Raw genomic sequence first — 15,566 nt, 5'->3', positions numbered from 1 at the left:
ACTTCAATCAACCCAGCTTTCCACTGAGAGTTTTCCACGTACTATTGAAAAACCCTTAAGCTGCAGATTTTTTGCAAGCCAGATTCCAACTCCAGAGTACCTTCACATTTGTATATATATATATATATATATATCCATGAAAATAAAAATATTGGAACTGTAAGGTTTAAAACCAATTGGTTTTCCTCCTGAGCCCAGGGTTTTGTACACTGTGATGTGCTCAGAACACACTGGCACAGTTATTCTGTTTAAGTAGTAAATCCTATCACATCCAACCCACATATTTATATTGGATACTTACAAAATAAGAGATATTAAGTAGCTAAGCCTGGTTTTAAAACTTTTTATAACACATTGTGGCATTGGAGTTCCCTTAAGTAACCTAACTACCTTGTAGCAGTTTCTGTGCTTCCAATGCAGTATTCATGAATTCACCCAGGGAGCCAATAATATTGGATTTGACTGTGGTGAGTGGTAGACTAAATAATTTATTCTTCTATATGCATTTGTCTTGCTTCACATTAAGGTTTAACTCTTTTGTATCTCTATTGTGGTTGACTATCAGTCAGGCTGTAGCTAGTGTAACACATCATGGTTTCACCACTACCAAAGACCTGTCACACTATGTCTCAGTTTGCCCTCCTATCCTTTACTTTAGCCCCTCTTCAGTACTTTCACATTTTATTTTAATGTTTCCAGCATGGTCTTAATCATGTCTGTATTTTCCATTGCACTCTGTGCAGGCACTTTACAAGTCAATTGCAGCATGAAATATATGTTGTTTATAGCCAAAACTGAATTTTAATTTGTAAAACAGGCCAGTTGTGCTGACACTGTCAGGCTGGCTCTAGGGTGCTCCTGCTCCACATGCTCAGAGGAACTCAAAGGATCTGGATTTCCTTCAGAGCTTCTGAAGGTAACAGATTCAAATCTGGTTCATCACAGTATGTCACCACCTGGAAGGAGCAACAAGAAGCACCCACATGAAGGATGATGTACTGCCGGGTGACTCTTCCAGGGCCATTATTACTCACAGGGCCAGAATAACTTTCCAACTGACCAGAATTCACATCTGAGCCGCAAATGTATCCCATGACTTTGGAGATGCCACATGCTGGAAGCCCAGTATCAAGTGCTCCCATTTTACCTTCCTGCAGTCTGACATGATGAATCTGGCTTGCTCAGGGAAACCAAACTTCATTCCTGCTGCCCAGAGGAGGACTCCTTTCCATTACAACGGGAGGAACTTCTCCCTGCACCTACTCAAAAATCCCAAATAGTTCCAGCAGCAAAGGGCTCCATGTTCCCCCAGGATGCCAGGGCATTATTGGTAACATCCTGAGAATTACCTGTTCACATCCCCACTGCCCCTGGCTTATATTACTCACCCAAACTCCTCCTCCACCTGAATTACCATGATACCATCACTCTTGCACTGTCCCACTCAAGACAAACTGTCCTCTTTGCTCAGTTATGAGTCTATGGTTGACCACACATAGTTGAGCTCCCAATCTCCTTTTTGATTAAAGCTCATGGTTGTTGTTGAAGTACTTCATCACTATTTACTGTTCCCTCAGCTATACTTTATAGTTAGAAAACTATACAGTAGAAAAGTGCCAGGAGCTAGAGTCTTGCTTTTTAAATCACTAGGCTTTCAAATTAACATTAGAATTCCTATTTGTTTTTCAGTTTTGCAAGCTTTTTTAACATCTGGGTTTTCATGTTTTTTTCTTCAAACAGAGTGGCTGGAAAAGGAATATTTTTTTCAAGTCAACAGAGATTCTTTCAGAATTGTTTTATGTTAATAGATCGGGTTTTAAGAACATCATCAAGGAAGATGAAGCTTGTGGTAAAATCATGAATGTTACTCAACTGAGTCACAAGGCTTAGAAACTTCCACCAAATCAGTTTGTCACTTTTACAAGATATCCTGTTGTGCTACTCTAATCCAGAATGGCAGATTTTTATTTTCTCCACTGGAGGTTTAGGTCATCCAGACCTAGCTGTAAATTGGACCTCAGTATTATGAACCAGCATTTCCTACACAACATATAATCAAGGCGGACGTGATTTATTATATTTCTTATTTACCTGGCATTCTGTGGAGCCATGTATTTCTGCTAGGTTTCCTTACGTAGTGTAACATATATCCATTGGAATGTATTCGATACAACAGTATTCTTATTTGAGTGGATATGACTAAGTGACTATAATGTCCTTCTGTGCTATGTTAGTTTAACACATGCCTGTCACGAAGGGGAAGAACAGGGAGAATGAACTGGGCAGCTGGAAATTTGAAACTGCAATCTGTAAAAGATCTTCATATGCTGTGAAATAATCTGCAAGGATGCTTAGCAGGTGAACAAAAATCAACTCGGTAGAAATCATGTACTAAATTTCAATGAAAATACAGAGCTCTATTAGCTTCAGAAGTGGGGACACTAATGCCTTGGACAGTTTATTAGTTATTGTACATGGTATAAAACAAAACCTACAGGTCAAAAAGTTGGTGATACCAGAATTTTTCTGTTTTGTGTAATACTGGAGTGACTGCTGTGTTAATGCCATAAGCAAGAAAAATCCACCTTTAACTACGCATGCAGCTTGACAATTAGAATACAAATCAAATACAAGACACTTTCGAAGCATCTTTGAAATAAGTTAGATGAAAACTACAGACTGCTATCATTCACAAAATCTGCACCCCTGTTGTTGCTCAGTCTTTTGAAATTGAGAGGCTGAAAATGTAAGGCTTAGTAAAAAGAAAATTCTCTATTGTTGGAACTTTTTCAGGATATCAGCATGCATAGTATCCCTCATGGATTTATCTTCTTGTGACAGGCAGTCTGGCTTTAATTTCCCAAGTCTCTTTGTACTGTCCATTTACTATCAATCAATCTTCCTATATGAACATGTTTCTGATATACTATGAAATGAAGAAGAAAAAAATAATTAATGATCTTCTCTATTTTGGGGAAAACCAGTGGAAAACTATTTATTTTCCTGAAGATTCTATATCAGTAAATGAATATTAACAAAACAAACAAATTAGTGCTCTAGAACTATTCAAATATTTTTACAACACAATTCAGACTTAATAGTGTAGATTCTATTGTAGCTTTTGGCAATGTCTCTCTAATACTAGAGGGCTACATCATTCACCAGCTATAGCTTTAGGAGGATTTCAACTGATTATAAATAATATACAATGGTGTAATCTTCTGGAAAATCAGATTTTTATTCTCTCGAGATACTGTGATTTATAAGCAAGAACACCATTTCAGAAGAACATAAAATAATGATTGCCAATATTTCAACTACTCTTTTACAACCCTTTAATAAAATTAAGGAAATTGACAAGTATTTTATATGTATTTTTTAAATCTAAGTATTTATCGATTGTACTAGGCTCAGAAGCCCAGTTATACAGTAAAACAGTACTTCAAACTGTGAAGGGTGGTCCTTGTTGTTAAGACACAGAATTCTCTTTTAATATTTTGATTTTATCATCCATGTAATAAGTCTTGCAACTGCAGTAAGTTACTTACTGTATTTTAGCATTTCTGAATTCTGACAATTTTGGCTAGATGAAAACTTTCACACTGCACAATCATGTCATAAACAGCTCTTCTCTCTATAAGCAGGACAGGCTATTTTTAAATCACTGAAATTTCTGCCTTCCTCCCTCCACCCTCATCCAGATTGACTGTTTCTCAGTGTTTAACCTAGACTGCAGTAAACTATAGGATGGCTTGCTTCAAAGATTATCTGCTATTTGTTTTAGAACAGAGAATTAAAATACTATCAAAACCACAGACACTTCTGATTCATGCTTTTTAAAATTCCTAATAAGCATGTATCTGAAAGAAACCAGTCTTTTTTTGTGTATTTTTTTAAGTCAAGTAATTCATCCCTAACAAATTGATCACTTAATAGTGCATAGCACTACAGGAGTAGAAACCCATGCTCTCAAAAAGATTGCTAGCAATAAAGCAAAAGTTCAAGTGAAACAGGAAGTATCCACTCAAAAAATATCTTAACAAAGGAAAATACAGCTCTTGGCTGTTATCCTTGTAGTGCTACCAAATAATTGGAAAAAAAAATGAAGTTGGCAAACCTGATGGATATGAAAACTCAAAGTAATGGAGGCAATGCTGAGATCAAGACAAAATAAAATAATTAAAAGAAAGTATGTATTTGATAGCTGTGTGTGGCAATGAATGGGCACAGTGCATATCAAAGGCTGCTCAAGATTTCTGCTATATTTTCTGTAGTCTTGATCCATATGGAAAACATGAACAATTAGTGCAAGACTAGTAGGTAATAACTAAAATAATGGTGTAGAAGGAATTTGTCCACTTTGCAGCTTCAAACAACAAAATCAATTTAAATTTTATTTTGTGCATGCGTTTTTGTTGTTGTTGTTGTTTTGACCTCATACTGACCCACATCCATTTTTGTGTTCACTTAAAGCTTTGAAGTACCGTCGCACAAGTGCTAAGGACAGGAATTTACTGACACCTAAACAGCTGCCAAAAGGCATCAGAGCCATGACAGGCATCCCATGGGAAAGCCATCAAGAAAAAGAGAAGGGACCACTTGAAAGTCATTTGTCATCTGTGTGCACAGCTCCTTTACACATATATATCAGCTGCACCAAAAGAGGGATGTATCCTGATGCTCTTAGCAAGTTCTCAGGGGAGAAGCTCTCATCAGTAAAAACAGTAGGTTTGACGAAGATCACATCATTAGCCCTCAAAGGTCAGGTTCACCCTCATGGATGGAGAAAAAACATCTTATTCACTAAGGAAATAGCTAGAACAAATATTAGAACAGAGTACACCATTTGTATTCACTGAAATGCTCACACAAGAAAAAAATCAACTGAACATCATCTGCCACTAATTAACATCAATTTCACAAGTGTTTTTTACAATAGGCTAGAATCATTGATAGGCATTACTTATATTCCAATCTACATGGAATGGTAAACAAACGATCACCTTGAAAAAAAGCTTAAAATTAACCTTTTCAGATGTTTATAAGGAAACAAACAAACAAAACAAAAACCAAGAGAATGAGATAGACACTCAAACTAGGAAATCCAATGCTTTAACTTCAAGAGTTATTTTTTACTGATAGAATAGGAGGTTATGTTTGGCTCAACTGTATTCCCTTTTTATCTGCCACATGCTAATAATACCAGCAAGATCAGGCTATGTTAGTGTTACTGGGAGTTGTTTCTACTCGCAGAAAAGCACAGACAGATCTATTTTGGGACTAGAGAAAGTCTAAGATTAGTAAATCACTGGTTAAGTCTTCAGTTCCTAAGGACCAAAGAAGAGTGGCCTATGCTAGGTGTGTTACCTTCATACCACTGGCACATTCCCCTTATCAATGAAGGAAGCCTCAGCTGGGGGAAGATTGGAAAAGCTGGCTGAATGAGACGTAAAGGGAGAACCACAGCCACCTCGGTGACATTGATCTGTGGCACTGAACAAAACCTTCCTTGTCTACCTGCACTGGGAAAACTGCTGATGATACCTTTATTTGAAAGAGCAACCATGAACCTTGACCTCCTGACACATAAGCATGCTATTCCTTGTTCAGAGAAAAGTTGCTACTTTCAGTTCTTCCACTGGGGGAAAAAAAAAAAAAAGGTACTTAAAACAAAATTAAGAAAAAAGGCTCCTAGCCATGATGAAAAGCCAAAACTAATATGATTTACAGTAAAATATTAGAATAAATTCTGCAAAACAGCTACTATTCAGTGATTATCAGCTGTTGGTGGCTTTCTTCTACAACTACATATCACTGATGCTAGCTATCATTCATTTCAACCCTGGACAATTAATTGTTGTTCATTAACTGCATTCCTATTTTAAAGTAGACACACAAAATTAGAAACCCTTTGATTCTAAAATTCACCTCATAAACCTACCAAATACCCCCCTCATGTTTTCATTTCCTTCATGGCATGTTGTAATTCCCTCTGATTAATGCAGCTGGCATTAGAAAAACACTGAAGAGTTTCACATAACAGTGCCAAGTAGGACTGACCCCAGTTGAATGAAGCAAGACAAGGATACACTTCCCAGGATAAGTGACTGCCAGGATTGCAAAAAACAAATCAAGGGCTTTTTTGTCTATTCATTATGCATACTAATAAAGAAAGCTGTATTGTGTATAGAAGCCATGCATAGCTTCTATAGGTACATGAGGTAAGTCAGTGATAAAAGGAAGACTAGGGAAATCGTGGGCCTTCTCTAGGAGGAAATGGGAGACCTGTCTACCTGAGATATGGAGAAGACTGAGGTATTCAATGACTTCTTTGCCTCAGTCTTCACTGTCAAGAGCTCTATCCACACAGCCCAAGCCCCAGAAGGCAAAGACAGGGACTGGGAGAATGGTGAACCATCTACTGTAGTGAAAGATCAGGTCTGAGACCAGCTTAGGATCCTAATGGTGCACAAGTGGTGGCTTTCTTCAATGGGGTTACAGCATTGGTGGATAGGGGAGGAGCAACTGACATCCATCTATATAGACCTGTGCAAAACATTTGGCACTATCCTGCACAATACCCTTGTCTCCAAATTGGAGAGACATGGATTTGATGGATGCTCGGTAAAGAAGTTGTCTGGATGGTCGCACTCAAAGAGTTACAGTCAATGGCTCAATCTCCAGGTGGAGATCAGTGACGAGTGGTGTTCCTCAGGGGTCAGTACTGGGACCAGCATTGTTTAACATCTTTGTCTGTGACATGGACAGTGAAATTGAGTGCACCCTCAGCAAGTTTCCCAATAACAACAAGCTGTAGGTGCGGCTGACACACTGGAGAGAAGGGATGCCATCCACAGGGACCTGGACAGGCTTGAGAGGTGGGCCTGTGCAAACCTCATGAAGTTCAACAAGACCAAGCACAAGGTCCTGCATCTGGAACAGGGCAATCCTAAACACAGATACAGGCTGGGCAGAGAATGGATTGAGAGCAGCTCTGAAGAAAAGGACCTGGAAATGTTGGTTGTTGAGAAGCTTAACATAAGTGTGCACTTGCAGCCCAGAAAGCCAACCATATCCTGGGCTGCACCAAAAGAAGTGTGGCCAGCAGGGTGAGGGGAGGGAGCCCATGGGGGACCCATGTTGGAGCAGTTTGCTCCTGGGGGATGGACCCCGTGGGACGGAGACATGTGGGAGCAGTTCTTGAAGAGCTGCTGCCTGTGGGCAGCCCCCGCAGGCTCAGCTGGGGAAGGACGGCATCCCCTGGGAGTGACCCCATGGGGAGCAGGGGCAGGGAGTGACCGTGAGGGAGTGGCAGAGACGAAGCCTCTGGGACTGACCGCAGCTCCTGTTTCCCTGTGCTGTGCCAGGGGGAGGAGGTAGAAGAGGGTGCATGGGGGGGAGGTGAAGGTGTTTTTAATTTGCTTTTAGTTTCTCACTGCTCTAGTCAGCTAGTGATAGGCACTACATTATATTAATCTCCCTATGCTGAGTCTGTTTTGCCTCTGATGATAATTGTTGAGTGATCTCCCTGTCCTTATCTTAAGCCTTGAGCCTCTTCCTTGACATTTTCTCCCTCTTTCCTCTGAGGAAGGGGAGTGAGAGAGTGGTTGTGGTGGAGCTCAGCTGTGTAGGAGGGTAAAACCACATCATCTGTTATCAGTGTATCTAAACACCGGCAAATACTTCAAAAAGCAAATTACCTGTGACTAATACAAGGCTATATCCTGCTATTCCACTGAGCTATCCATCAAGCTTTCAGGAGTGAGGATGATTACATAAAAAGCCCTAAAAACTTTACTGACCACGTAGGCAGCTAATCACAGACTACCTACACAATCAATCACCTACGTACCTAATCAACTGGCCTTTCTAGAGACAGCTGAGTTCCAGCTGGATGAGGCTGTGTTCACACAGCTTCAAACTATGTGTTTAGAAAGGCAAGGAAATTTTCCCAATGTAAACAGGAAAGTGTCTGGGTTGGATAAATCTGGCCAACGGCTACTATCCATTGGGGTATAGTTGCTATCCACAGTACTTTTCATCAGCAAAACAAAATTCCTGAAGTAAAAGTTAACAAAATGTTAAATCTGAATCAAATTTTCAAAATTCAGAACTCTTATTTAGATTAGTGCTTTTTCCCTACTGGTACAGCTAAGCATATTTGAATGCAAATGCAAGCATGACAAATACAGGTCTGGAATAAGCATTGCTTTATTCTTTGGAGCTGAGGGTTCACTGTGGAGACCAGGCAAACACAATCATGGAGGCTGATGTACTTCTGGGAAACAGAAGCTGACTACCCAAATAATTAGGAAAAAATTTAAAGAGGGTACAAGAGGGTACTAAATGAATTTTAAGTATGGAACATTTGTTTAGCTTTAGACTTCCCCTCTACCTCCCTCTCACCCCAATCTCAGTTAATAATGATTAAGATAACAGGTGATTAAATCACTTCTGTATACAGCCATTTGTATTTGCACATGCAGAAAACATGAATAACTTCTGTTCTTTGAGGGGACAAAAATCAGAATTCCACCATCCCTCTTTAATTGGACTTTGTGAACCTGAGTGTAACAAATTTCCATGTACTTGCTGAAAGTTACAGATCTCATGCACACACTGAATTTTCAGGGAAAAAAAATAAAGTGAAGAATCCCAGTAGCTTGCTTTCACTGAGAACTGAGCTAAATCAAATTTGTTTCCACATTACCCTACTTCCTCTGACCAAACGCCAACCGTTTCACCACACTATCTTACACATGTGGTTGAGCATTTAAAGTGAAGGCATTTAAAGTGAAGGCTCAGGATGTGATTTCATGGTCACTTTAAACAGACATGAGTGGGAAATGCCATCAGAATGAGTGGCTCTTCACTTCCACCCCATCTCTAACTCCTCGTACCTGCTGCACTGGCATTCACAGTGGGCCACATCAGTGAAGCAATCTGTCTGAAAACTAAACTAGAAGAAATATGCATTTTCAGGTAACTGCTCCAGCTCTCCCACACGAACAGCTGTATCAGCCCAGTGGAAATCCTGCACCACTGTGAAAAATGACCCCTCCATCAGCACACTCCACTTTTTTGGCTCGAAGTGATCATACAATCTCACCTTTTGACAAGGAGTTCTTAAAGTAGGTAAAATTTCTACTGAAAGGCCAAGAGAGCTCAGAAAAGCATTCAAGCATCTAAGTCCCACTAAAACAACATTACTTCAAGTATGCCCCCTTCCGCTTTGGTGTTTTACAAGTAACAGTGCAAATTCAGCATAATTTGGAAAGGAAACTTTCATAAAAAACGCACCCTGAAGTGTTACAGTTGCACAGCATAAAGACTACAAAACCACAGTTCTGCCCAAATACCTCAGTAAGATAACATACTGTACCAGCAGAAATAAAGTCAGTCTGGAGAAATTAAAAACAGCAGGAGAAATCTCTCTCTCTCTCTTTTTTTTTTTTTTTTTTTTTGAAAATGCTACTATACAGAAGGAGTTATTAGAGCCTTGCTGTCTGGAAAGACAGATACAAGATTGTATCAAATCAGGTTTTAGAAAATAAACCAGCAAAACAAAACAAGAGACCCTAAATTTCTGCTTCCACTTCCACTTCTTCCTCTTGAAGAACCATCACAATGTTGGCTCTCAGCTGTAATGTCATGAGATGCCATGACTACAGTAAGGGTATAGACAGCACCACACAGACATACTTGATAGAAAAAGTATATTCTACCCCCATAAAATGGCTCATTATGTACATTTATTAAATATATCCTTCCACTCTGCTTGAAAGGATTGCTCCTGCAGCAGAGCCCATGCTTCAGGAACTGCTACCAGCAAAAAGGCCATCTTCACTTCCCTTATTAGCTCTCACAGTGGTGTCAAGCCTCCTGCTGCATACTTGCAATGCTATAACCATACAAATATTCATACAAAATGAAAACAGTTATAGATCGGATATTCTAGCATGAATACAGTTTGTCCTCCAGTGAAAGTAGTTCACCAGGAGTTGACCATTTGCAAGCAAATACTTTGCAAGAAAAACAACATTGCAACAACTGGTATGATTTCCAAAACAATTAAGGGATGCCTGTCCAAGAGAGACAAATCTTGTCTTCGCATGACTTTGCTGACAGAAAAAATTCATCACTAGAATCCTATCTCCCCTTGACTCAATGACAAAAATCCCATTAGTTTAATCACCCAGACATTTAACCCAAGTTACTTACAAATGCCTGAGAACACTGGGAAAAAAAGTCAGAAAGGCCAAGTGCTGTTGATGTAAACTCAGCAGGGCTGTTTTGCACATATTCCAGAACAAGTAAACATACTAAACGTTAAAAAATAAAATGAAAGAAAGCAAAAGCAAGAAGAAAGCAAATGCAAAATAAAAGCAGCTCACCTTTTGAGGGGGTGGTCCGTGGTCATCCAAGTAAGTGGAATTTCCTACAAAAAGAAGGTTGAAAATAAATAAAACTCATCCAATGCAACTTCAAAACTTGCCAATGCATGGGAACAGTTACCTTTATTGCATCTGTTCTGTGGTGTCAAATAATTCAAGGAAAATAAATACCCTCTGCTTTAATTTCTGCTTCAAATGAGAAAAACAGTAGTAATTTGATTTGGCTAAATTTATGATAAAAGGTTAGATGCACTTTTTATTTTTTTTTTTAAGCATAAAATTAAATGGGCCAAGGCAGCATTAATTAAACAGTCATGGCATTCAATTATTTGCATGACAAAAGTTGTCAGCTGCACCCTGGTACACTTCAAGCAAATGAATACAGTTAACCTCAAAAAGATTCTTAAATAGTAAAGTATCAAAGGCCTTCAACAGATTTTTCTCTGATGTAGTTCACAAGCATTCACTATCTTCCTTCTAACAAGGGTTTTTCCCAACCTCCAAGCTGCACCTTTGTTCCTAAGCAGTACAGATGGAATAGGATCTGTATTCTGATGTGATTATACATGTATGTGCCTTTCCAAGATGCTCTTTTAATTCAGAAGAAAATTTTCAGAAAAAAAAAAAAAAGCTTCTGAAATTCTAAATTGCTCTCTTTTTAGGTAGTTACAATAGAAAAGGCAGCATTTTCAGACTTTATACCTATTACTTGCACACACACACACTGATAAATAAAATAATCCCTCCCACACTCATCCACATGATGTCTCCTCTCCAGCTATCCTTCCTGAACCCTTCTGCCGAAGGATTAACTATGAGCTTTCCCAACATGTCCCAGCAGAGGATAAAACCTTGGCGCAGGCCGAGAAGTTCTCCTCAAGCCATGCATACATATCCTCCAAGTCATCCTCATATCAAAGACAGCAAAGATACCTCTGTACTAATCTTACATCCGTATGGACTATGAGAATAACTTTTAACAAGTGTCTACTAAATACTCAAACATGACGTTGGTGAGGTCTCTAAAAAGCATGGTCCCTTAGTGAGCATCTCTACTCTTGGGGCGTTGAAGGAGCAGCAGATGATGCCTCTGGGGGAACATGAGATAGGTGGGGGGAAAACAACTTGCTACCAAAGAGCTCCTCTCTTGTCAATCTGGCCAAAATGATGGTGTGTCACATGATTTTTGAGAGTGCCACAAACAAACAAACAAACAAACACAAAGAACTGGGTCTAGGAGGCCAACTTTTCTGCAGCCAACAGCCACCTTCTGTATGATTTAACTGTTCAAGTGCTTTCCATGACTCTGATGCAGAAAAACTCAACTTTCTACACATTCGACACAAATATCCATCCTCTGAATGACACAGCTGATTATTTTAATGCCATGGATAATTTCAATCATCCCCTATATCCATGGATGAAAAATTTCTGTTATCCTTTCCTCTGATATGGTTCTAACTGCCAGGATAGTCTTCCCGTGCACAGACTGCTAACAGAGTCTCCTGTACGACCTTCTGGTAAAAGAGCCACCTGTACACACAGAGATGGTCTTGAAAATAAGCTTTTCAGAAAAATGTGGAGTTATACATTGGAGTGGTGCAAAGAAAGCCCTGTTAGTGCTTCCCCTCCTGCACTTATTCAGAAGTTAATTTTCCTGTAGGATCAGGCTTCATAGCAACTTTCACCTCTTTGTCATTAATCAAGCTGAAATACTGCCACTTCGTCTTTAGCAAACACTCATCATAGCTCATTTTGCTGAGGAGAAGGATTTGAAATTATTGAGAAACAGATAATTACAGCCATTGTTTATATGATATCTTAGACTGCAGTGTCAAGAGAATCTGAAATATATTACAAGAAACATTGTTGAGATATCCTTTAAAATTAAGGAGCCAATAACTTAAGCAATTTCACTTTCCTGTATCACTAACCTATGTTCTTGGTATGCATACTGCATTTTCCTTCCTGTGTCAGTTTTTAGTTATTACAATTAAATCCAAATCTTCCTGGCATCGAACATGTATCCTGCAGACTTGATTCCTGTTCTTATTTATTTATTTTATTATTTATTTATTTATTTTAAGCACAGTCTAGTTACTGCTGTATCCACTTTTCCACTTTAAGACAATAGTAAGTTTTGGTCCATTTTATAAAGCTCTTTTTCATGGCAATTTCTTACTCAAATCCAGAAGTAACAACTGGCTATATAAAATAATCACAAGACTGACACAAGTGGTCAAGCAAATTCAGAGTACTGATTTGAAATCCAGTCAGAATACCTTACAAATCAAGAGACGAGGATGGAAAGCTACAGAAATTCACCACTCCCTTACACTGCCCCAAATGCCATGTGCTGAATTAGTTTCCTTCTCCTGCCAGTTCTTCTGCTTGGGCTCCTCAGGCATATAAAATGGAGCTGATTTCAGCATCCACAGTGTGCCAGACCAATTCAATAGTCCGAATTCTTTTAGGTTCATGTTTAAAATGAGTATTTGTTTTCAGTAATAAAAGTGAAACCTTTTGCTGTATGATTCATACCATACCCTTAGTAAAAACACTAAAATAATTCAACAAACCCAGCTGTGATGGTGTGGACCAAGCAGGCTCTGTGGTCTGTCTGCCAGCTCCTTAACCCTGTGAAGCCCTTCATGTGCTCTCATTGAGCATCTTATCATGGAAGATATCATTCCCTTTGGCCAGCAAAAGTAGGGCAACACTACTTGAGCCTTAACATGTGCAGAAATATCCTGAAAAATACACACCAAGCTCAGAATATTTTTGCAGAATACCTGCAGAAAATAGTAATTTCTAATACAAGAAGAGGCAATGCATGTTACACATGGCTCCTAAGTTAGGTACTTACAAATTGTACGAACTTTTAGTGCCACTTCTCAGAAAATACATATCAGACTATGATAATTAAAAATACAAAAAAAAAAAAAAAAGGAAAGAAAGAAAAATCAACATGATAGGTATTGCAACAGTGAAGAAACATCAAGGTAAAGCCAATCTATGAACTATTTTCTACTAAGAGATGACACAGAAGTACAAAAAATGGAAGTTGCACAGTAAAAATCAGGAACTTAGGAATGACTACCATAAACACTGAAACCACTGTTCATCAGGCTGAAGTGTTTATTGTAACTACATCAACACAACCAGCTAATCTCAGATGGAGAATATGATTATGCAGCTTTTATATGCTCTGGCAGACAACAACTAGAACATTATACAAATATGCTTTTGACATTACTAAGTGTCACAAGAAGAGAAAATATTTTCTGTGGTGCCGCTTTCTGTGTGAAGTGATAGAAGTCAACAGTTTTTCATTAAGAATCTACTCCGTTCTCCTGAAACAACATATTTCATTAAATTATTAATAGGATTTTTCTGAAACCCTTTAATAAACCTTTAATAAAGCTTTTGTTCTTGTCTGTCATCCAACGAGACTTTTAAAGATTATTTTTTTTTCTGGAACAGAGTATTTATTCTTTAAAAAAATTAAAAAAAAAATCTGCCTTATAACTTTTTCTGCCTTCCTTTAATAGCACAATAGTCAATCATTAGAAACAACAAAGGAGACAGAATAATCAATGGTCAAAACAGTGGTATGCATTCCACAAACACGCTCAGCAGCACACTTGCACTGACTGAACACAGTCTTTTACAGTGTCTCAGGAAAAAAAAAAAAGAGTCCAGCTTTATTACAGAACATGGTGAATATACGAAAGCAGTCCAGTTTTCTCCATAATTTATTATCTTTGAGGTTAAGTGAATCAGATGTATGCAAAATCTTTGGGGAAACCTTGTGGTTATGTTCCTTTTTTCTTGGAATCACTGAAGTGTGGGGGTTTTTGCTTGAAGCAAGCCAAGTTTAAACAGAAAAAGATGGTCAGTCTCCAGGATTAAGGACAAACATGACTGTGTGCAGTTCATAACCACAGAAGGCAAGATTAATTGCAATCCTGGAAAAACATCTTAAAAAAAAAAAAAAAAAAAAAGAAAAAAGACTGGAGAGTACGGGAAGAGGTGGTAAATGGGCTTATGTATGAAGATCCTTTGATAGTAACTGAACCACAATCACTGCATTTGAACAATTTAGCTATCATATGGAAAGAAATGGTCAGAGATGAAGGGAGAAAGCCAACATGGAAAATATGGCATTTTTACTATTTTCCTGGAGCAGGTTTTTCCCTTGGTGGGGATCACAAGAAGTGGTCTAAGGGAACTGGGATGCAGTTACTGCCAAATTTATCATGTCTTCTGAAAATACCACTTTGTTCTCTTTACTTGGTCACTGTCTCAAATTTCTACTAGCCAATGTAATCTTTCTTGGCATTCCGTCTACAAAATAAATGAAAGTGCCAATGACTACTCAGAAGAGGATTAGTTCTGCTCTGCTTTCAGTCAAAAGTTATTTAAACAAGAATCTGAAAAGCCACTCACAATCAAGATCAGTTCATGGCTCCCCAGTGCCAATCGTCAGTTTGTATTATACATTTTCCTCACTTTCTCTTTTCTTTCCACCATGAAAAATTTCCCAGGACAGGAAAGACTGCAGAGGCTCCACCAGTAGGAGCGTTAATTTGAACAGGATGCCTGTGGCCGGCAGCAGGTACCAAGACCAGCCGGGACTGCCAGAAACAACAGACTGAAGGTGCTGGGGTTGTTCTCAGCCTTCTGTGTTTTATAAGTCTTTTTTTTTTTTTTTTTTTTTTTTTTTCCAAGGTAGCAGTGGACATCCTCAGAAATGTTGTGGATTTTTACACATCTGAAATAATACCATGTCCTTAGTCATCATTTCCTGGAGCCCTTTATGGATCAAAGGCAGGAAGGGGGATATGGACTACAACTTGAAAATCAGCAGCTTAGCAGTCTGATGTTGCCCAGCTCAAATCTAATATAGAAGGGAAACCCTCTGATTGCTGAGGTCAGCAGAGCTGTACCAGCCTCAACAGAGGGATTTTTTTCACAGGTGTACAGAAAAGATTAACATAGTAAAACCCTAGTGTCCAGTCTGCACTGCAACACACAGTGATTCACTACAATTTCTTCCATTAAATATAAAAGGTCCTGTACCTACAAGCGGTTTCCTCAGCTTAAGACTAACACCTGTCAAAATTTTCATTTTGAAGATGGAAAAATGTAGAGCACTATTTTTAAAAACAT

General features: G+C 38.7%; 1 protein-coding gene across 2 annotated transcripts in view; it reads right to left on the bottom strand.

Moving 5' to 3' along the window:
• Nucleotides 1-15,566, bottom strand: part of UST (uronyl 2-sulfotransferase) — a 161,742-nt gene that overhangs the window by 91,928 nt on the left and 54,248 nt on the right. For both annotated transcript variants that reach the window (XM_084285104.1, XM_084285103.1), the window contains exon 2: nt 10,395-10,438. In XM_084285104.1, the coding sequence (XP_084141230.1) occupies nt 10,395-10,438 (44 nt within the window). The remainder of the gene's footprint in view (nt 1-10,394; nt 10,439-15,566) is intronic.

Source organism: Netta rufina (assembly GCF_964035555.1).
Source record: "Netta rufina genome assembly, chromosome: 3".
NCBI lineage: Eukaryota > Metazoa > Chordata > Aves > Anseriformes > Anatidae > Netta > Netta rufina.
This window is presented reverse-complemented; position numbering and strand designations above follow the sequence as displayed.